Source organism: Corvus hawaiiensis, chromosome 6 (assembly GCF_020740725.1).
Source record: "Corvus hawaiiensis isolate bCorHaw1 chromosome 6, bCorHaw1.pri.cur, whole genome shotgun sequence".
NCBI classification, from domain to species: Eukaryota; Metazoa; Chordata; class Aves; order Passeriformes; family Corvidae; genus Corvus; species Corvus hawaiiensis.
In genome coordinates, this window is record NC_063218.1 from 4,414,728 (window position 1) to 4,438,109 (window position 23,382).

General features: G+C 49.1%; 1 protein-coding gene across 2 annotated transcripts; it reads right to left on the reverse strand.

Moving 5' to 3' along the window:
- Window positions 1-12,195: 12,195 nt before the first annotated feature.
- On the reverse strand, window positions 12,196-21,543 carry CCDC198 (coiled-coil domain containing 198). Of its 2 annotated transcripts, XM_048307378.1 has the most exons (6): window positions 21,261-21,543; window positions 18,014-18,090; window positions 15,191-15,277; window positions 14,056-14,154; window positions 13,495-13,660; window positions 12,196-12,789 (listed from the first exon to the last, which is right to left on the reverse strand). In XM_048307378.1, the coding sequence occupies exons 1-6, from the start codon at window positions 21,478-21,480 to the stop codon at window positions 12,545-12,547; spliced, it is 894 nt and encodes a 297-aa protein (XP_048163335.1). In that variant the 5' UTR covers window positions 21,481-21,543; the 3' UTR covers window positions 12,196-12,544. The 2 variants fall into 2 exon arrangements, with proteins under 2 accessions (XP_048163335.1, XP_048163336.1); XM_048307379.1 differs by lacking the exon at window positions 18,014-18,090 and having other exon boundaries at window positions 21,261-21,509.
- Window positions 21,544-23,382: the final 1,839 nt, after the last annotated feature.

Below are 23,382 nucleotides of genomic sequence, written 5' to 3' on the forward strand. Positions count from 1 at the left end.
CTTTCTGCAGCCACAGGGATTAATTCTTAAAGCTGGTCCTGACACAGGATGGGGCCTCTGACTCCTGTGACTCAGATGAGGCTCGAGGCTTAGACCGCCTCACTTCGCCAAACAGAAACCAGATTTTTCTTTAAAATTAGGACTTGGGGGGAAAATGGTGAACCACAGTAGGCTACAGCTAACGAAACAGAAATAAAGCAAACCACCTCCTGAAACAGCAGCTACACCAGAAACTGTCTCAGCCTGGGCAGCTCTCTGAAATCTTCCTGGAACAGGCAATGGCACTTCTAAATCCCTGCTGCCCATCACAGCCATCCTGGTGGTCACCCTGCCTTGGGACACGGCTCCCCTTCCCCAGCAGGGAGAGCAGAAGGACCCCCTGGCCATAAAACTACAGCCACAGTCATATCCCCATGTCTCCTGGTCATTTTCCACATTTCTGCTTGTTTTCCAGCAAGAGTTTCACCCATTTGCCTGCAGATAGTGAAGGCAGTGATGGGGTTGGCATCAGTTTAGCTGTAAACGTGTGGATGCAGGGCTGGGGGCCTTGACTCCTCCTGGTCTCATCTCCCAGGTCAAAAGTGGCAGAACAAGAGGAAATGGCCTCAAGTTGTGCCTGGAGAGGTTTGGATTGGATACCCATGAAAATTTATTCACTAAAAAGATTGTCAAGCCCAGGGCAGTGGTGGAGTCCCCATCCCTGGAGGGATTTCAAAGCTGTGTGGATGTGGCACTTGGGGACATGGGTCGGTGGTGACCTTGGCGGTGCTGGGGGAATTAGTTGGACTGGATGATCTTAGAGGACTTTTCCAACCTAAATGATTCCATAATTCTCCACATTGTTGCTCTGAACACATGGTGTTCACTCAAAAATCTTGAGGTACAGACCCTATAGAAAGGATTTGTCTTTTTGAGAGAAACATTTTGTCCAGAGCAGCCACTTTTTGCTCCATGGGACCACCTGGGCACCTTTCAAAGTCAAAATTTACAGCAATTCAAGACTTTTCTCCTTCTGAAAGGTTCTGTAAAGCTTCCAGCTGCTTTTCCAGGCCTGGCTCCTACAGCTGTGCCCCACAGTGCTCTTTATGTGGTTCAACAAGTATTACCAGGCTGCTTCCTGAAGATCTGGAGTATCTGCATCGCATCTGGATTCTGCTGGGAGCCTGCTCTGCCACTGCCTAGGTGATCCCACTCGTCTGTGTTGGGTGAATAATCTGCAGCAGCAGCAGCTCGGGCTTGCTGATAAGAGCTTTACATAGAAATGAGGCAAGAGAAGGTTGGGATGCACAGGTCTAATCTCTCCACTTGGTTTTTTAATAGGAAATAAGGGGGGAAGCAGGGAGGCAAGGCTGTGCTGATGGATAAAGCAGTGCCACAGGGCAGAGGGCACAGAGCTCCCATATTTTTATATGCTTTACACACTGGGGCAAACCAAGCCTAGTGAAACAGATTCTTCCTTCATAGTAAGTGCCTCAAATAGGGTGGGATAACACAGGTGTGGAAAAGGGGTAAAGGCCTGGGGAGGGAGAGGAAAGTGCCAGGGATGGGAAATCAGAGGTGTGGAGCTGGTGAAGTGTCCCCAGTGTCTCCTGCATGCATGGAGATGGGCACTCTGGCTTGCTGGGAGGAGGATTTCACAGATAATTCAGGACTGCAAAGCATGACAACAACAGGATGCCTGTTGCAGAGGGTCAGGAGGGTCTGCACTGGAAGGGCAGCACTTCATTCACCTGAGGAGTTCTGTGTGGCCAGAAGGAAATCCCTGAGCAGGTTGAGAGGTGGTGAAAAACTGAGCTCCTGGTGCAGAATGGGCTACCAGAGCCTACAGAAAGACAGAAACAGGGTAGAAAAGCAGCCCTGTCTGCAGCAAGGTGTGTGCCCTCCTCTGAGAGGACTGTGTCCCTCAGCAAAAATATATAGCTTGTGATGTATTTCTGCCAGGCTGATGAACTGAGCCAGCTCCCAGAGAGGTTCAGCTAGCAGAGGAAAAGCTGGGAGCAAGGGAAGGGAGAGGTAGATGTCCATATATCGGCTGTGAGAGCAGCTCAGCCACCATGAGTGACCTCCTCCAGCTGCCAGCTGACCGCTGGCAGCGCTGGCCACCCTCCCTGTGTGTGCCCCCATGGAGCAGCTTCCAACTCAGTTATAAAATAACCCAGACTGACCCCTGCTCTTGTGTCCATCTCCTTCAGGAACACAATCACCTGCCCTTCAGCCTCTGGCTTTCCAGCCCCCTCTGATTAACCTTTCTTCCTCCAGCATGGTGTGGCAGCGAGGGCTCTCCCGGGGGAGCAGGAAGGCAGTGGGACTTCTCCAGAAGCTGCTCCCAACTTCTGTGTCCACCTCATCCCTGACATGCACATGGCCAGGGAAGGATCACCTCCTTCTCATCCAGGGCTGCTTAGCAGAGAGCTGAGCCTCCACTGGGATGGTGTAAGCAGGCAGATAAATGTTGTCATGTTTAAGAGCAGGGAATTAATCACATCTGCCAAATCCGTCTTGGTAAACAAGCTTAAGCTTTACCCGGGAAACCTGAAACGATAAATCCTACTTTTCCATTTGGAAACTCCGTTGTTTCCTTTCAGTTAAGCTTTTTCTGACCTAAGAACTCTTTTGGGGTTATTGTCTGTTTCTGGCCAGGCACTGAGAGGGGAACAAACAATGAAAATTTGTGCGAAAGCCCTTTCTTCTGGAGGTAGGAGGTGTGGGCTGCATCCTTCTGAGCCAGCTGTGTCCACTCTGGAGGACATCAGGGAGATGGATGTTCAGGGATCCCTCAGAGCCTTCACCATGGCCACAGCTTTACCTCATCAGCTCCCTCCTGGAATTGAGCCCAAGCCCATAAACTTTTCAGAAAAAACACTGTGGGGAGAGATCCCTTGGCTGTAAAGGACCAAGAGGCTACAATCCATAAACCTTTAGGAAAAGTATCACTGCAGCAGAAGGTGTGGCAGGTTGGGAACCTGGTCAGGGCTGATAACGTCACCTCAGGGGGTGGGAAGAAACCCCACACTGTTCTCTCAAACCAGGCTCTGCTCTCCTGATCTCCCAGCACATTTAACCCCAGATCTCCATCTGGGATGAAAGGTTTCATGTTAACAGGCTTTAATTGTGTGGGCAATGTGCTGCTTCTCCAGGTGTTGGGTTACTGCCTGTCCTCTAAAAGCAGGGACATGTCATCAAGGTCAGGGGCTTGGTGTGCATTTATTTGGTCACCAAAGTAATACCTTCCTTCTCCTGACGGTGGGAAGGTGGTGGTGCTTTCTGTGCTGTGAGGAAAATCATCAGCAGAAAACCTGAGCTGATGTTGTTCACATCTTTGGGGGCGGTTGTTTGCTTTGTTTTTCTGTCTATTTCTTTGTCTTTTTTTTTTTTTTTTTTTAAATAATCTTTCTTGGGCTCTTTGAAATGTGCCAAGCGGATGATTAACTGCAGGAAGCATCCAGTCTCCGGGCGTGATTTGCATGTTAATCAGTGAAATCAGCACCGCTGAATCCTGTTACACCTGGACATCAAAGCAGGCCATTAGGGAAGGGATGGAAGATGATAGCCATGGGCCTGGGACCTGGGGGTGGCTGGAGGCGGCCCTGCAGGACAGGAAGCCCCGAGGGCCAGCAGGGGAAAGCTCGACTCTACACCTGACTCATCGCTGTGGGGAATCCGCACATGGCTGGCAAAATCTGACACGCAAGGGAAGAGGCTTCGGGGAAAACGTTGCCCTAAAAGCATTTCATTATTTCTCTCCTGACAGAAGCTGTCTGATGAGAAGGGCTTTGGTACATTGAGCCAAATTTTATGATGCCCTCACAGATTTTGCGAAACCTTCATTGCAGAAGAACCCCACTTTCAAAACCAGCCCTTAGTGACCGTCAGTCCCCTGACCCCAAAGGCAAAGGACCAGAGAATGGTTTGGGTTGGAAGGGACATTAAAGATCATCTCATTCCACCCCCTGCCATGGGCAGGGACACCTTCCACTATTCCAGGTTGCTCCAAGCCCTGTCCAACTTGGCCTGGAACTCTTCCAGGGATGGGGCAGCCACAGCTTCTCTGGGCACCCTGTGCCAGGGCTTCACAGGGAAGAATTCCTTCCCAATATCCCATCCAGCCCTGCCCTCTGGCAGTGGGAAGCCATTCCCTGTGTCCTGTCCCTCCATGCCTTGTCCCCAGTCCCTCTCCAGCTCTCCTGGAGCCCCTTTAGGCCCTGGAAGGGGCTCTGAGCTCTCCCTGGAGCCTTCTCTTCTCCAGGTGAACACCCCCAGCTCTCCCAGCCTGGCTCCAGAGCAGGGGGGCTCCAATGGCTTCATTCTATAGAGCAAATAGGAAGGGTGGCCACAGGCAGGTGTTATTTTCCTGAACCTGGACACAGCTGGGCTAAGAGCAGTGATTTTCTGTGGAGGTTTTTCTTATCACAGATTCACTCCCTGCTCCAGATCTCAGTGCCCCTCTCCAATTCCCAGTGTAAGCACAAAGCCAGGTCTCTCTGTGCTTAACTAGAGCATCAGGTACAGAATCTGAGTACTCAAAAGCTGGGAAATGAAGGGGGAAGAACTCACTCATTTTAACTATTTCCACATCGTAACCACTTACATGACTTTTCTTGCCGAGAAAGAAAAGCCTTTCCCTCTCTGCAGCTGCTCTATTCCAACTCAGACAGATATTTCTCTGGATTTTTGTTGAGGTTTTTAAAATCCTTTTAGTGTTTTGTAATTATTTTTTTTCCTTCTTACACAGATGAAGACTGAACTCCTGAATTTGAACACCTGGATCAGAAAACTCATCAGTACATTGCAGCCAAAGAGGAAAAAATTAGGGCTAACCTTGTATTATGTGCAGCTTAGTATCTATGTTCCCATGGTAGGAGAAGATTCCAGGGATGGGGCAGCCACAGCTTCTCTGGGCAACCTGTGCCAGGGTCTCACCTCCCTCACACGGAAGAATTTCTTCCAAATATCCCATCTAAACCTGCCCTATGTCAATTTAAAGCCATTTCTCCTTGTCCTGTCCCTCCAGATCCTTGCCAAAAGTTCCCCTCTAACTCTCTTGGAGTCCCTTTAGGTTCCAGGAGGTGCTTTAGCCCAGCTGTGCGTTCACTCCTGAGTTCTTCCTGTCAGTTAGCTGAGAGGGAGGAAAACCTCAAGTTTTAAACATCAGAGATTGGGATCTCAGACAAGGGCTCTTGCCATGTGATGGAAGAAAAGAAGAAAACAGGGCAGAGCTGGGAAAATAAGTCAGAACATCAGCTGGCAAGGCAAAAGCTGGCACTGACTCCAGCCCCATATATCCTCATTTTTATCCCATTCAGGTGTCCAGGACTCCAGCACCAGCAGGACCAGGACTTTAACTCCCCACCACACTCTTTCTCTAGGAGATTATTATTTTGCAGATGCCTGAAGCCACTCCTGGATATAAAGGAGGCTTAGCCAGGCTGGGGGTGGTTTCTTCTCCCAGGGAACAAGTGACAGAACAAGAGGAAATCACCTCAAGCTGCACCAGGGGAGGTTTATTAGGAGGATATTAGGGGAAATTTCTTCACCAAAAGGGTCATCAAGCCCTGGCACAGCTGCCCAGGGCAGTGGTGGAGTCCCCTTCCCTGGAGGGATTTCAAAGCCATCTTCATGTGGCAACTGGGGACATGGGCCAGTGGTGGCCTTGGCAGTGCTGGGGAATGGCTGGACCTTGGAGGGCTTTTCCAACCTAAATGATTCCATGATTCTGTGATATTAGACCTCAGTGGGAGTGCCAGATTTGGTGCTGTGGTGGGAGATGCTGCAAATGCTGGCACAGGACCAGTCCCTGCTGTGGGGAGGTCAGAGCCAGCTCCTAGGACCGAGAGCATCGTGTGGAGGGGGAAAAGGGAGAAGCCCCTCATCCTCAGAACCTGTGCAAGGCTGGCTGCCTTCAAAGCAAATTTCCCAGCATCAACTGAGCTGCACGAGATCCCTGTGGGTCATTAATTAAAGTATCATCTTCTTTTGAAAGATGGGATGGAGGAGGAAAAAAATAAACGGGGCTGGATATCAAACCAAGAGCAGCAGTGGGCTGTGCCCAGCTCCTCATCCTTGGCCTCAAAAGAAGGACAGGTGGTTTGGTTTCACAGGTAATCCTTCAGCAAAAATAAATTTAGGGTCTGCAAGAAGATTTTTTTTTTTTTTTTCTTTTTGGCCACTTCTGCTTGCAACCACAAAGTGAATCTGGAGATCCTTGGGAATGAGAAAATTCAAAATAGAAGTTGAAAGCAAGGGTTGCTGCAGAGAGGAAGCCTTCTCTTTTTTTTTTTTTTTTCCCTTTTTTCCTGCTCTAGCTTTAGCATGGTACTTTGCCACGTTTCTGCCACGTTTTTGGATTACTTTTAGTAATATCTTGCCAGATCATTGTTACAAGTCATCTTTACCAAAATAGCAGCAATAACTTGTTGTGGCTGAAAAGTGGGATTTCAATAAATGAAAACCAGAGAAAAATCCCCCAAAAAAAAACCCCAACCCTGCTCTTAAGCTCAGTGGCTTTCTGTTTATTTGGTTCTTAAGAGTGGGAGATTCTTAGGGAAAAGCAGAATTTCTAAAATATATTTTGCAAAGACCTACAGACACATTTTGCAGCAAATTGTCTTATTTTATCAATCCCTATCCCAGGGCAGCAGCAATGGCCTCACAGTCCCTGTGTAGTGCAGCATAACCAAATGAAGCTTCAGAAGGTTTTTTCTGAGAGGAACACTGGAAAAAAAAATCAGCTCCAGCAACTCTCAAAGGCATCTTTGTGTGGCAAAAAGCTGTATTTTTAGGTCAACTTGGCTAAACCGAAGGAGGTGGTTTGTGTGTTAAGTAGAAGTAATGCCTGGCTTTTAAGCTCAGCCTGAATTTGTGGGAGTCCTAAGCCGTGCTGGTTGTTTTGGGTGCTGTTTAGAACTGGGATCAAGTGGCCACCAGTGAGAGACACCTGCCCAGTATTTAATTTGAAGTGTGTATCTGCAAGGGGTGACTGCAAAACTGTTCCTTTTTGCTCCTCTTTTCTCACAGAACAGTGGTTATTTAACATTTTAATCAAGAAAAATGAATAATTTTGGATGTTAAATCATGGCTGCATGGAGTAGCAGTTAATGCCAGGGTGGGTATCAGCTGTGTGTCAGGAGGAACAGGGAAATTTGGGGCTGGATCAGCAACACAGCAGGGTTTGCTCTGCCCCATCCCCGAGGGGGAGCTTCAGCACTGATGGGAGTGAACAAAATGCATGGAGCAAAAAGGGAGAAGCTGTGGGCAGATGGAGGATCCCCCAGATTTACAGCTCCCCAGGACTGACACAGATATCTCCTGTGGGAACACTTTGGAAAGGCTCCTGTCACGGAATCACAGAATCCCAGAATGGTTTGGGTTGGAAGGGACCTTAAAGATCATCTTTAATTCCAGCCCTCTGCTAGGGGCAGGGACACCTGCCACTAAAGCAGGTTGCTCCAAGCCCCATCCAACCTGGCCAGGAAGGGAATTTAGAGGGAGAGAAAGGGGAAAAAATAGGTGAACTGGGGCAAGATAGAAAGGGAAGGAAGCAAGGCTTAGTTTTGCAAGCAAGAAGAATGACTTCTCCCATGTTGCTCCTCTGGAATGATGAAAAGAGGTGCTCAAAGGCTGAGAGAAAGAGGGAATTATAGCAAGGACCGACCAAATATTGGACCTGAAGCTGTGTCAGTGTGGGGGTTTGGTTGGATATTAGGAAAAAGTTCTTCACCCAGAGGGTGGCTGGGCACTGAACAGGCTCCCCAGGGCAGTGGTAACAGCACCAGACTGACAGCTCCAGGAGGGTTTGGGACACGCTGTCAGGCACAGGGTGGCATTGTCAGGGTGTCCTGTGTGGAGCCAGGAGTTGGACTGGATGATGTTTGTGAGTTCCTTCCAGCCCAGGATGTTCTGTGATTCTGTGGGATAAGTGTTGCTCTCCTGGCAGTGCACCAAGTGCCCTGTTCACTCCTGGTTTTATTTTTGTGTCCCTCTCAGCCAGGGCTGGATGTACCCTCAGCTAGAGCCAGCACAGGCCTGAGCCTTCCTGCAGGAATTCGCTGGGTGAGCTGTTCCCACAACGTGTCAGTAGGTGGCAAAAAGCTACAACCCTTGTGCTAAGCAAGAAATAAATGTTTTTCCTACCTCTTTCAAGAACGGGAGGGATCTGTGGGCAGCCCTGTGGAGATGGATTGTGTTCCCACTGGGACAGAGATCCCTGCACCAGCACTTCTGGGAGGGAAAGGCATCTCAGAATCCAGTGTCAGGAGCAGGTGAAGAGGCTCAGAGAGAAACAGGACCTGCCTCCTTCCTCTTACTTCATCAGGGGACCCTTGTGCCATCGCTTGACCTTACTCAGGAATTATTTGAAGAAAGCTGGGAACTGTGAGGACGTGGGAAAACAGCAGGTTTTGGGCTGTGCTATCGCAGAGCAGTCTGAGGATACCTGGTGAGGCAAACAAAGACCTGCCACGCTTGGTATCTTTTCAAGCTGGTGATAAGACTTTAATCTTCATGTACAGCCTGAAACGGAGCTGCTCAAGTCGCTGTTCTTGGGGGCTTTTCTCTGCAGCTTTGTGTAAGCAGATTGAAGCAATCCCAGTCGCCTGTCACACACCTTCCAGGGGGGCAGGGCAGATAAAGGGTTTAATAAGGTTGCTGGATGTATCCCAGTGGCTCAGATGGTGGGGTTTTTCCTGCCTTTGGATGCCTGTGTGCATCGGGGAAGGAGGATGTTACATGATGCTGAAGACTTGCATTCCTGAGGAGGTCAAACACTCTGAGCACCAGGTGGGACTGAGCCCAGGGAGGTTAGAAGATCCCATTAATCCAGACTAGTCAGTGAGATCCAGTTACAGTGTGGCTTTGTTCAGCTTTATTTACCTAACACCTCTCTTTGCTAAGTGTAATTAAATCTTTGGTTTTTTCTCAGGAACAGTAACAGAGGTGTTACAGCAACCCCAGCTGCTCTTTTAAATACAGAAGTACAGTTCGTTGACATTTCTTCTTATAAAGTGTACATTTAATTGCTAATGATTTTGCCAGGCTGGTGCTGACTTCAGGCTGAGCATTATCATTCTGATTTAACATTTCAGCAAATCTGGTTCAACTAATCGTGAGCTGGAAGAACTTGGCTTGCTCTGGCCATGTTTGTACTGACAAAAACATCCCATAACCATTTCCCTGGGGAGATCAAATGTCCTTTGGGGCAGGGATCTATCTGACCTACATCTTCTGGGCTGTACCATTTGCTGTTACCCATACCCACACCATTAACTGCATAAAATCTCCATTCTTTGCTGTTTTGGTGAAAAATGATAATGTGAATTCTCTGAAGATGCTGAATCTGGGCTGAGCAGCTTCTGCCCCAGCACAGCTCCTATGAGGAGACACCTCTAACCTGCGGGACGGGTCCAGCCTTACCCCAAAGCTTTGAGTAGTGTGGGACAGCCACAGAGACACATTTTTATCCCAGAGAGGCACAGGGGGGTCAGGGTGAGGGGCTCTGCCAAACACAGACTCTGGATTCTGTGGGCTGTGGCTGAGGCTGTGTGTGCTGAGATATGGTGAGTGGCAAGTTGTGTCCTCTCTAGAGCTGCTTGTAATGGCTCAGCCTTCCAATGGTTCCAGCATTTGGAACTGGGAACTGAAAACATTTCCCTAAAGTCTCCATTGCTGAGTTGCAGAACACACATTGTGGAAGGTTGGTTGGGGTTTTTTTCCCCATCTTCTGCAGTTTGTAGAAAAGTCCAAGTTTCACCTTTAGTAACAAAGAAAATGTTTTCATTTCCAGTGTCTGGAAGGATGTTAGAAAACATGAGAAGAGGGTGAGATGCCACTTGCCTCTCTACAAGTTGTGATGAATGAATACAATCAAGAACAGCACAGTCAAACAATTTTGAGCACCAGAAGGATTTCATAGACTCACAGAATGGTTTGGGTTGGAAAGGACCCTAAAGACCATCCAATTCCACCTCCCAGGGACACCTTCCACTAGCCCAGGTTGCTCCAAGCCCTGTCCAACCTGGCCTGGAACACTTCCAGGGATGGGGCATCCACAGCTTCTCTGGACAACCTGTGCCAGGGCCTCACTACTCTCAGAGTCAGGAATTCTTCCCAATATCCCATGTCTCCCTGCCCTCTGGCAGTGGGAAGCCATTCCCCCTGCAATGGGAACAGGCTTGCTGATTTTATTGCTTCTGCAAGAGCAAATTTTGCACACTGTAGATTGATAAATTAATGCTCAGAGTCTTCTCTGCACAGTCTGTGATATGGATCGAATGGTCCACAGGCACTTCTCTGTGGGCAGCACTCTTCCCCAAGGCTGGCAACACGATTATTGGAAAACTAATCAGCTCTATCTGAGATAAATTGCATTTCCACCAATTATAGCTTAATTGTTGACAGATGGGAACACAGAAGGGAGATGTGTCACATCATTAAGAGAACAGGTGTATAGACAAGTGCCAGATTAATTGTTCCAGCCCATTAAATCATTGACCTTTTCAGTACACCCTCAACACTGAGTTCAAAGCTCTCATGATATTTCCAGCTCACACAGGATGATGGTGTTTATCAGCAAAGTTCTCAGGGCATTTTTAAAACACACAGACTCCAGACATGGACTCATTAGCCAGGAACAGCTCTCCTTCTCATTAAAATGATTCCTCTTCTTCTTCCTTCCCTGTGCTGGGGTTTGTTTTCATGTTTTTCTAGTGAAAACCCACACGGTGTGTGGGCTTTCTCCAAAGTGCAGTTTTCCCCACGGAGCATGTAGACATTCTGTAATGGGCCATATATTTAGGGATGTCAAAGGCAGGTGAAATCAGGACAGAACAACTCAGTCCTGGGCAGCTGGGCTGGAGGCTCCAGCTCGATTTGGGGCTTTGACTGAGATTTCCAGCTCCTGCTCTGCCTGGGATTTTCAATAAAGATAAATACTTGTGAAAGTGAGTCAGCCATGGGTGTCTCATTCCCCTAAATGAGTGTAAAAATGTGTCTCCTGCTCTTTTCCTGGCTGTGTAAATCAGGAAGCTGAGGGTGCAGCACGGACACATCACAACAGCTTTGTGGGAGGGAGCACAGGTTTGAGACAGTGATGCAGCACAAGCTTCATCTGTCTTGAGCTGTCCAAGCCCTGCTCGTCCTGGGTAACTGAGAACTGGCTCTAGATCTTGTTATTCTGGGTGTCCTGGGTTGAAAAATGAAAGGATAAGATTTCCAGCTCAAAGTGGCTGTGATGATAATATTTGTTACACCTGGAGTCCCTGCCCTGCAGCAAGGAGCTGATCTGAAGATGTTTTGGCCCCTGGTAGTTCTAGAAAGACCAAGTGGGAAGGGAGGGAGACAAGCAGGAGGCACAAGGACGAGTTAATGCCATTTGTCAGCTCTGCAGCTTCAAACAGAAACAAAACTGATGCTGGTGATCAGACCTGTCTGTTCCCCAGGGCCAGGCCTGGTGGTGAAATCTCTCCCTCCTTTGTGTTTCACCAGTTCCCTACTTATCCAGTTTGCCACATTAAATAACCATGTGATATTTAACTGAAATCTCCTTTTATATAAATGCTTTGAATCCACAAACTTGGTGGCCTTTATGGACCTACGGGGACAACCAGATAGGAGACAGGAGAATTGGGTGAAGTTCCCTCTCAGATAATAAGTTATTTCATAAGGAAAAAGAGAGAATTTAATAAAAAATAGAGTTTATGTGAGATGGAAACTGCAAGAATCTCTTTCATTGATCAGACACCTTCATACAATCATCTTTTTCAATATACTTGGAAATGTCAGATTGCAACAGAGCAGCTTGTTCAAATTCCTGGTGAGTGCTGCAGCCTTGACCAGCATCCCTGGGAGAGTGTCTGCAGGAAAAGATGGAAATCCCTCCATTTCCATCATTCACTCCCCAGCACTGAAACTTGAACAGGGAAAAAAGTGAACCAAAGCCAGATTTTTTAGATTGCATATAAAACTGGAGGTTACTACTGAAGAAAGTACATATATTTTTGTGTCCAGGACAGGGGAGGAGAGGAAATTTTTTTAAAATAGCCACAAAAGTAAAAAAGGAATTTTAGAAATGCCAAAATAAATATTTTAAAGGCTTTCTAAATAAATCATTTTACCTTGCATTTTGAACTGGGGTTTGTGGTTTAGAAAAGGTTAACCCCAAGTTAAACAGGAAGATTGAGTAACTCAAAGGCAAGTGAAATGTTTCATTTCAGTTGAAATTTAATATTTGGGGTTAACCCAGAACTTTTCCCAGCTTTCGCTTGCGGTTTTTTTGCCAGCCCCCTTCTCTTCTTTCAACCCCCATTTCCCTGTTGCTCCACCCAAGGCATTTTTCCCCAGATATTTTGATTCAGCCACACAACCCAGAGGGTCACTATCCACCCCACATCAGCAAGCTCCTCGTTTCCAGCTGTCCTTTCCACTGGCTCAGGCTGGCAGGAATTCCACGTACAGCCAGCACTGTGTCTCCAGCCTCAGCCCATCCACCTGGGAGGATTCCAGCCCCACTGGAGCTGGGGCTCGTTTCTTTGGCACAGCCCAAGCCATGCCACTAGAAATCCCTGTCAAAGAAGTCATCAAAGAGGGAAACTCTCTCTGTCTTGGTTCTCACAAGCGTGGGTTTGCAGGGAATCTTCTCTTCCCTCTCCCACTCGTCTGACCCTGTGCTGGAGGAGTCCCAGAACAGATCCCTTGCCCGTGGCTCCATGAAGAACCACAGGTCAACCTTCCCACTCCTGTCTGGAGAGAGTTCAGCCCTGTCAGGCTGCCTGGAGAGTCCTCCACCCCACGTGTTTCCTAGGGGAGAGAAAAAAGTGAAATATCATGGTTTTGCAGAGCTGCTCAGTCACCTGGAATTCAGCTGGAAATGGCTACAGACAAAGAAAATCCTGAGAGCTCCCTGCAAGACTAGGCCCCATGTCTGGGGCAGGATGGGGTACAACACACTCAGGATTATATCTGGTGAAGTTACAGAGTCTGGCAACTGGCTTTATTCCCAAGGGGAAGAGAGCTGAGGTGAAGAACCACGAGGGAATAGGAAGCCAAACTTGTTCCCCTTCCTCCTGGTGAAAGTTCACCTTCAGGCAAGTTTTTCACAGATTTGAGCACTGCTGGCCTCGGTGATACATTCCCAGCCTGTGCCAAAGGTTGTCATGTGCAGGCAAAGCAGGACAGGGCTCATGCCTTGGACAGGTCAGGATGAAGTGGTGGCTGAGATCCACTTCGCTTCCCCCTTCTGTAGGGACAGTGGGAAAAAACCCTAAACTTAAAAAGTGATCAGCCTCAGTGAGCGTCACACTTACCCCAGAGAGCTCTCTGAAGCATTCCAATGCTTTGTCCTACAAACACAACTCCCAGCCTTCTCCCCCCCAGCCTTCTGAACCTGCATCTTATCACTGCAGGAGATGGAGCAGTGGAAGCATCTTCCATAGGGAAACTTCTCTGGTGACATTTAGGAGGGCTGGTGAGTTTTACATCGCCCTGGAAAATTATTCCACTTACCAGGGTGGTCTTCATGAAAATGCTGATTGTTCTCAGCAGGGATGGGGTCTCGGCTTCTGGCACTGTCGCCTCTCTGGGGAGTGCCAAGGACATCCTTGGGGCTGAATTGCTTGGTTTTTTGCTTATTGATTTTCGCCTCCCTGTGGAGATTCCGCTTCAGCTCCGCCTGGGTTTGAAAATGAGTTGTCAACACAAGCAGCAGAGGAGCAAACACATTTTAATGGCTCGACGTGGCCCAGCATTAGGGGGGTTGGCCCTGGAAATAATTGCCCAGTCAAGTAGTTTAACCCAAGCAAATGGAATTTGCCAGACTGGGTACATGACAGAACATGACTGGGACAGGGAGTTTTGGTTTCTCCATGAGTCATGGCCAAATGAGGGCAAAGCGTTGGAAAAATCACAGGGAATTGCTGATCACAGGGGCCCTGGGGATGCTCCCCACCAGCCCTCTGCCTTAGACACAGGGAAAGCTTCCTTTCACCTTCCCAGCAAGAGGTCTGAGGCCCCCTGGTCCATAGGAGAGACACACCCATCCCGTCCCCAAATCCATCCTGACGTTACCTCTCGTCGCTTGCGGGTCAAGTCCAGCATCTGAAGCTTGTGCAAGTGCTGCCTCCTGCCAGGGAGGGGGTTCAGGCTTTGCCCTCTCTTCTCCAGCACCTATGGGGTATTTAAAGATGCAAATAAATACACCTGCACTTTGTGAAAGAGAAAGGAAGAGCCACCAGCTCACAAACCCCTCGGGCACTCCTGGATAAAGGGAGTGAGCATCTCCCTGCATAGCCAGCTTGCAGGAATTCATCACAGATTTCCACTGTGCTTGCAGTTTATCCCACAGCTCTGAGGCATGAGGGAAAAAAACTTCATTAAAACAATGTATTTGTGCTTCTGCCCCCCGAGGTGTTACCACGTGGAGTTGGTTCTCCAAGTTAATCAATCTCATGATCCAAAGGGAAGAACCGCTTTTGCATGTTTGCGGCTGCAGGGGGTGTTTATGGCACACAGAGTTTGCAGCCTTGAAATCACACTTATGGAATTGTTAAGATGGGAAAAGGTGTCTAAGATCATTGAGTCCAAACGTTCCCACAGCACTGCCAAGGCCACTGCTAATCCATGTCCCCAAGTGCCACAACGTCACATCATTTAAATCCCTCCAAGGGTGGTGACTCCACCACTGCCCTGGTCAGCCTGTTCTAATGCCTGACGGTGCTTTCAGTGAAGGAATTTTCCCTAAAACCCAATCTAAACCTCCCCTGGCACAATTTGGAGCCACTTCCTCTCGTCCTGTCCCTTGTTCCCTGGAAGCAGACCCCAACCCCCACCTGGCTCCAAATTCCTTTCAGGAAGAGCAAGAATGTCTCTCCCTTCTCCCACCAACTGCAAGTGATGGGCGCTCAAGTGAGTCATTTAAAAACGTGTCTCTCATATTTTCAGCCTCTAAAATATTTAATATCCTGGCTCAGCAGGTCCATCTCATCCAGGGAATTGTCATGCTGGCAATTCAGAAGCTTTTCCCTTATTTTCATCCTCTCACCCACACCCCAGTGTTTCAGCTCAGTGTCCTGGGCTCAGCCAGAGACAGGAGCACAGCCAGTGGTTAAATACCAGCTTCTGCCCTTCAGGGTGCCCAAAGTGTGAGGGAAAGGAGCCTGCAGCCAGGAATGCCTTGTGGAAGGGCACAAATTCATGCACTTACCTTTGATTTTGGGCTTGCAGCCACTTCTTGCTGACTCCAGGGCTTTGCAGGAGGGATTGCTTGTGGAGGGATGGCAGGTTCAAGCCTCTGCAAGTCCAATATTTATAATAGTTAGCATTGCTCCTTTCTACACAATCATAAAACTGGATACGAAACTACCTGGACATTTTTCCACCTCCTATTCTGGCCCAGCAGCTTGGGATACAGGAAGGAGTTTGGCATCTCAGGGAGATGAGCATCATTTGGTCTTTCAGGAGTGGGCAAAACTGGGGGAATCTTTTGCATTACAGCAAAAGCAGCCAGGCCCCAGTTTGACAGCAGTTTCATCCCTGCAGGTATTTCTCTTTGAGCCTCAACAGCACCCAAGTCTCCATCCAAGACCAGAGTGAAGCCAAGCTGCAGCTCAGATTGCTTCATGGCAGAGCTGGAGCATGCAGAGGTGTCATCATTTAATTTAAAGTATCCTATCAGGTCATCAAAGGGCAGATCCCACTTAGAGGAGACCTAGAGCACCGTTCCCTCTGTCCAGCCTGTCTTTGCATTGGCCTAAATAAAACTCTTTCTGCAGAACTGTGCATGGTACAAAGTCCTTTTCTGGTGGCTGGTGGAACTTGGCAGAGACTCACTCTGCAGGCTGCTCTGAGCATGGATTTTTATCTTAAGGAGCAAAGATGCCTCCTTAAATCATAACAAGCTGGGAGGTGTTGCAGGGTCTTTTCATGGCTTGGCATTCATAGAATCACCAAGGTTAGAAAAGACCCCTCAGATCATCAAGGCCAACCAATCACCCAGCACCAGCACCGCCAGGTCCAGCACTAAACCATGGCCCTTAAGTGCCACATCTACACAGCTTTTGAACTTTTCCAGGGGTGGTGGTTCCTCCTAGAGTTCCCTGCTAGGATGGGAGCTCAGTACAGCTTCCATAAAAATTGAACAGGACATCATCCAGGACTTTGTCTCTAAGACCTGACTTGTACTTTGTTTGGGACACCATGAACTCCTTGATTATGAACAAGGGTCCAATAAATGGGGACACATCTCTGTCTGCACTGAACTGCTGCTGGATCCTGAGCTGTCATTTTGAATCGGTGCAAAAATGCAGGAGGGAAAATCAGCGTCATGTAAAGGGAAAATTCCCCACTAGTCCCCAAAGCCAAGTTCACCTCTCTTAGCATCAAAAAACCTCCACAAAGCTAAGTATGAAACTGAAAATTTGCACTAGATGGCAGCATGTGACACCACAAGCTGTGGTCCGGGCTGGCATCACTCCAGGAAGACACCAGTGCAGGGTGGATGGAGGCAAAAAGCCTCCCACATCCCTCAGCTCATCCCCCTGCCCTGCTGGGGAAACCAAGCTTCAGGCTTTTGGGTGAAGTTCTGTCCCAGGCTGGAAAGTTCACTGTTCCCTTTAGTTCTTGTGAGCCTCACAGGTTTTTGTCTGGAAACACTCACTGACCAAGATCCTCTAAAAGTCCTTGAGAAGGCCACGTCATCCTGCTCTGCTGCCTTTGAAAGTATTCCCACAGGAAAAGGCTTTTGCTGGAGCTATGTCCACTCCCTGAGAGTACCAGCAACAGAACAGGGTAGGATTAACAGAGTCTTTGTCCTGAAATGAGTATTAACCGTGTCTCTGTAATACACAAGTAGAGCCGTGATGGAAATAAAATCAGTAACTAAAAAGTTCCGTGCTGGGCAGAGGTTTCTAAAGGAAACTGTGATGCCATATGACAGTTTTCAGCATGTAGGTGGGCTCAGATCAGATGCTCCTGTTGCATCATCCCACCAAACCCAGGGACACATGATTCCATAGCTGGCGGCCTCCTCTGCTCTCTGAAGCCACCAGTGACACCCAGAGCCACAGCCCTGAGTGGAGGGGGCTTAAGTGACCTCGTTTGGTGGCTCTTCTGTTCTTTATGATAATAGAAAGATTGTAATCACAGCAAGGAAGTCTCAAGCAAAGCATCCTTGCTCCAGTGGGTTTGCTGTTCACAGAATCATGGAACCCTGAAATGGTTTAGGTTGGGAGGGACCTTAAGGACCAATCCCCCTGTCATGAGCAGGGACACCTTTCACCAAACCAGGTTGCTCCAAGCAGATTCAGGCTGGATATTAGGAAGAAATGCCCGTGACTGAACACTGGATTCGAGCTGTGGCCTCACCAGTGCCAAGAACAGGGGGAGAAAAAAGGATTTAAAGACATTTCTGAGCTTTAGTTATGCAGGGGTAGCCCTTGTGTGGAGGAAAATCTTGACTGTTAGGTCAGGTATAGTCATGGGGTTTGATTCTTGGATAGGAATGGATCAGGGAAGTGCAGGACAGGGAAACTGAGGGGAGTTTGGGCAGGTACAGAGCATGAACAGCAATTCCTGAAACCCAGAATGCTTGCTCTGTCTTTCACTATCCCCTATTGCACAGCATGTCTGTCTGCTCTATCATCTCTGCTCCTAAGCTGGTGCCTGACCCTTACGGGATGTTGGGCCTGAAGAGCCGAAACCAGCCCCACACGGTGCAAGTTGGATCCTTTCTGCCCTCTTGGCCACACTGGCCCCATGGGAGCCAGGATTTGGCTGCAGGTACCCAGACACCCCAAAGGACAGTGGGACATCACAGCAAAGGTGGCCCTATGTCCCACACACGTCCTTGTTGGATGTCTCCAGAGCACATAAAGCTGGTGATCACCCAAAAGTAGGACTTCCCCCTTGTGTTGCTGTAGGATATTTGCCTCCCCCACCGTGGTGCTGTGACACGTGCCCCTGTCCCCAAAACCCCACTTGGAGGAGTCAAGCAGAGCAGCTCCCAGGGAGCTCCTCACACTCTCCTTACTTGAGGCCTTCGAGGCGGGTGCTGTTTGATGATGCTGGTTCCATCCTTCCCCGGCACGGTGTTCAAAGAGAGGGGCCCTTCAAGGTTAAAGAAATGGATGAAGTTACTTTTGGGTGACCATCAGCTGCTTAGGTGCACTCAGCAATAGATTTGTGCCCTGGATTTCGGCTGGCACGTCCCACTGAAGTCCCTGTCTGTGTATTCCAGTAACACATGGAATATTCTGTGGGCTGCAGAGGTAAAGTGGGCGTAACTGTGTCTGTGATTTCTAACAAACACCCATCACGTACCCCTCCAACTTCCCTCTACAGCCACTCACATTCCTAATCATGACCACCACCATCCTCGTGTCTCTGTGGCCTCTCCCAGCCCCTGGGACTCGGGTGGCCAAGGGACTCTTCTCCTCCCATGCCCTGTGACCATCAGCTGGCCAAGAAATCCCTGATCTCTGCTGCCTTCCCGCTGCCTGCCCTGTTAAAGTCAGGCACAGGCAGCAGTTTGGGTTTTTTCCTGCTGCTCAACCCCTGAGACTTGATTATTGTTATTTTTTGGTGGGACTGAGCAGTACCTCTGCTGATTTACTGACTCTGGCAGAGCTGAGCTGTTGCAGCAGGAGTGGGAGGGCTGTGCTCAGGCGAGTGGTGCACTCTCAGACCCTGGAAATCAGCCCAAGACAACGTGTCACCCATTAGTGACCCCATTAGGTATTAAAGCAGAGCTTTCTCTGAGGCCTGGATGGGATCTGGGCTCAGGTCTGTTCTGTGCTGGTGCTCTCAAGTGGACACCACTGCCCCTTTTGTTCTTTTCTTGCACAAATAAATACTTGCATGAGCAGAAGTATTTCTTTCAAACAACAGTTTACCTGTTTATCTCACCTATTCACCCCAAAAAACTGTCCTGGTGCGATCAAATGACATTTTATACATGGAGTTAAGTGAGGTGGGGCTGAGCAGCTCCTGCTCCTACATGGTGGGAGCCCTGAGATGGTCACAGGGGAGGAGAGTTGGGGATAAAGTGCAGGAAGAACATAACAGTTGATGCCAAATTTAATAATCATATCTAACAAGCAAAGTAATTCTTTTGAAGGTCAGCTTATGGGGGACTTCCTTGAACCTCATGGAGGATCACCAGGCTGGGCTCCTGGAGAAGAGAGAGAAGATAATCACAGAACCTAGAATGGTTTGGGTTGGAAGGGACCTTAAAGATCATTTTTTCCCAACCCCTGACAGGGGCAGGAACACCTTCCACTATCCCAGGTTGCTCCAAGCCCTGTCCAACCTGACCTGGAACACTGCCAGGGATGGGGCAGCCACAGCTTCTCTGGGCACCCTGTGCCAGGGCCTCAGCACCCTCACAGGGAAGAATTTCTTCCTCCCATGAGGGTGTTGGGATATGGAGATGGTGACTCCATCAGGTAAATGTTTGCTGGGCTCTGCAGAGCCCTGGCAATGTTTAACCACTGAACAAAGCTGTGGCTGCTCCACACATGCAGGAATGGGAGCCTGAAGGGAAAATTTTCAGGAAAGAGGCTCCTCTGGAGACAAATCTCATCTGCAAGGAACACGTGGGGAAATAGCAGCTTGTCAGAGCAAAAGGGGGTTCTGGAGTATTGCCTCTATCTGCAGGGCAAGTGAGTGCATAGGGAATTTCTGGGGGAAAGGGAAAGGTAAAGAGGTGGTTCCTGGACCTGGGAACAGGGACACGACGCAGGGAAGTGGCTGTGAGAAGCTTGTCCTGGAGAAGGGTACGGCTTTGAGGAAGTTATTTCTCCATTATGAGGTCTGATGGTTTGTGTTGTGCATGTTTGGGGTTGTTTTTAATTTTTCCCTCCCATCCTATCTGTGCATGTGGCTTGTAGGAGATTTGCCCTTACCCTCTGCAGATACAGAACTGGGGGCTGAGGGTTCACTGTGCCCAAATCTGCTCCCCCCAGAGCAGGGAGCAGCACCAAGCCCCAGCTCAAGGCATCCTTGTGACTCCTGTTTTTCACCCTTGCACTTCAGCAGCAGCAGATCCTCCCCTCTGGGGGAATCTGGATTTTAAATAAGCCAAGCTGAACCCTCATAAACCAAATAAAACCTATTCTCTTGGAGGCTTTGCTTATTTAGACAGCAGCTTGAGCTAATACATGGATCAAGTCCTCCTGAGCGTACTCTTCTTGTTTCTGAAAATGGAAAGCAATGGAAGATTACATTTACTAAATTTTTTAGAAAACACACATTTTTAACAAGCATTTGTTAAATGCCCAGTGATAATTTTCCAGAACAGGAACATTTGGTTGTTCTTGTTCTCACTGAGTACTTAAACCCTGCTCTTCTCCAGCAAGACCTGATCTGTATTCTCCCCAAAACCTCAGTTCCATGAATGTCACTGCTATCATGCCAGAGATTTATTTGCTTTCACTGCTTCCTGATGTCCCCTGATGAAAGATCCTGGAGGAAATACCCAGCCTCTGGTGAAGCAGCAGTGCTTAACAATGCTTGGCGTGGGTCAGAAATTGATTTTTGGGGAATGGAAAAGCAGGGAGGAGGATGCTGGGGCTGCAGATCCTCCTCCCTCTGCCTCGCCCTTCCTCCCACCCCGTTGGTTTTCATGGATGTTTCTCCCTCCACTCCCCTAACACTGCTGTGGGAAGCATTTGTCACCATCCAGCTCGTTGTGGAGAGGTGCACATCCACTTCCAGATGGATGCAAACCTCCTTCCTCACCTCTGGGAAGGATTTGGGTATGGATGGAGCTTAAAGGCTGAGGGGAGAGGCTGCTTGTAGGGAAACACACACAGCCAGGTCTGTCTGCCTTCTTCTGCTCCTGGCTTGGGAAATTTGTCATTGACTCCAGTTTTACCTGCCCAGAATCTAATTCTGATTAGGGCAGTGATAACGAAGTGCTTGGCAGGGGCAGCTGAGTGGGACAGGGGTGTGATGGCAGTCACAGGGTGGCTGGACAAGGGCTTGTCTGGACACAGGCAGGTGCCAGGGCGATGCTGGGGAGTTGGGCTGTTTCCAGGGGGTGACTGATGGGAGAGCAAGGAGCTGGGATCTGGGCTTGGGTGAGCGAGACGCTTTCCAAAACAGTGGAGCAGGGAAAATAAGTTTTCCCATAGCTAAAATATCCTGGAAATGGCAAAAATGGCAAAAAGCTGAGGATGCAGAACAGCACACCCCCACACCCACCCCACACCGCAGCCAGCAAACGCACAGCCCCAGTGACCCCCCAGGCCCGTGACATTCCAGCAGTGACCCCTCACCTGCAGAGGCTCTCCCGTACCAGGTCTCCCGGAGAGGTGGAAGCTCCAGGTGGAAGATGGGCTTTCCCCACGGTGCCCCACTCGGGGGGATGTGTGGGCTGGGCTGTCCTGGCACGCTGGGGAGCCGGTGCAGGGCAGCCAGAGCGGGCACATCCCCCTGGCCAGGCACCGGGGCCACCTTGGTCACCTTGGGGTGCCCCTTGGAGGAGCTCAGGCCCATCCTGCAGAGCCAGGGCTCTGAGAGGAGAAGGAAATCCCCTCATGCACCATCCTCTCTGAACGTGGAGAGGGATCTTTGTGAGCGACTCAGAGCCCAGGCAGCTCCCTGCCAGCTCCCACGGATGTCCTTCCCACCTTGGTTAAACATTGACCCATCCCCAGGCATTCCCCCGCTGGGACGAGAGGGGGCTGCTGCTGACAGAGAAGGGGAAAGCAGCTTGGGAGCCAGTGCCAAACCCCAAAGAAGATTTGCTTTTACCTACAAGTGATTTTCAACCAGGACCACCACCTCAGCTGGGTGTGAGGTATTTCTTCAAGCAGCTCTTTTGCTAAATCTTCAGGTTTTGGAAGGAAATTCAATCCTTGGAGCACCAGAAGGGTTAAAATGTCTCTCATCCTGCATGGGAGAAACAGCCTGGGAATAAGGGCTGGCCCAGGAGCATCCTCCACCTTTGCTCCTGCTGGCTGGGGGCACTGCTGGAAAAAATGCAGCTTTAGGACAATGCTAACTGGGAATAATGGTCAAAGTGAGTGATATTTGATAGTTCATAAAATCATAGGATCGTAGAAGGGTTTGGGTTGGAAAGGCCCTTAAAGATCTTTTAGTTCCACCCCCTGCCATGGGCAAGGACACCTTCCACTAGACCAGGTTGCTCCCAGAAGAAAATATTCATCACTGGAGCAACCCAACCAGCTCATGTTTTCAGCCACAAAGCACCAACATCTCTCGTGACTTTGCTTTTCCCAGGTCACCCAGGACATGAGGGAGCACAGCAGCCTGGACTGTATTTTTTTTTTTGTCTTCTTCCTTTCAAATGGAAATGTAAAATCAACACCCTGCTTCCCTCCCGAGTTTCTCAATGCTTACTGTCTATTTTTCCTTTTTATTTTAATTACGCTTCCCCTGCTGAGAACAGGTCATTCCTGTTAGGCAGCTTGGGAAAATCATGAATTAAATGCAATGATGGATGTGTGGGAGCAGTGGAAACCCACGTTCAAAGTGGATGTTAAAGCCAGTGCTCACGGTGCTGCATTTGGTGTTTTACCCAGGTGCTGCCAAAATCCTGACAGGGTCCCCCTGCTCCCCACACTCCCCAATCCCCTCTCTTGTCCACATTTCCTTCCCACAGGGCTTTACTCTGTAAAGCAAAGAGGACCAAGAGCAGCAGGTGAGGGTTTGGGGTGGGAGAGAGGCTGCAGGAGGATGCCCTTCCTGCAGGCCACTGGGGCAAGCTGAGATCCTGGTCAGGGATGCTCATCCTTCTCTTTAACTGGGGGTTATTTAATGCAATAATGTTATTTTATTTTACCTATATTTAAAGTTCAGTGAAATTCCTGAGTCCTGTGCTGTAGAAACATGGGGCTGGAGCAGCTTTGGTCCCATACAGTGCCCTTAGGGACAGCTCACAGTTCTTCCCAGCAGAGCTGGAAGAATTTAATCCCTTTCTCCCATCTAATTTACTGCTTTAAACTCTGTAAGTGACGATGATCCCGCCAGAACTGGACTTCTCAGCAAATTTCTTGCAGTCAAAATGAAATCATTGACTCCTAAGCGCTCTGATGCCCTTTCTTTAAGGAAGATACTGGGAAAAGCTCAAGGGTAGGGCAGTGCCATGACTTGGGGCAGGGCATTTTCACACGGAGGGGCAGAGTTTGTTACTCACCTTCGCACAGAGCAAAGGTGAACCAAGGGGAGGTGAGCCAAGGGGCACCGCTCTAACACCCAACTGCAGCAGTGCATCACCTCTGCTTAAAGCTTCTCCTCAAAACTGAATTTTAAATCACAAAAAAACCGTGGGCAAAGGAGGAGATGGCGAGTGGGTGGAATGGATTTTAGCCAAAATAACGCCTGGGCTTTTATGCAAATCCTCAGTGAGTGAAGTAGAAACAACCCCCCGGCAAC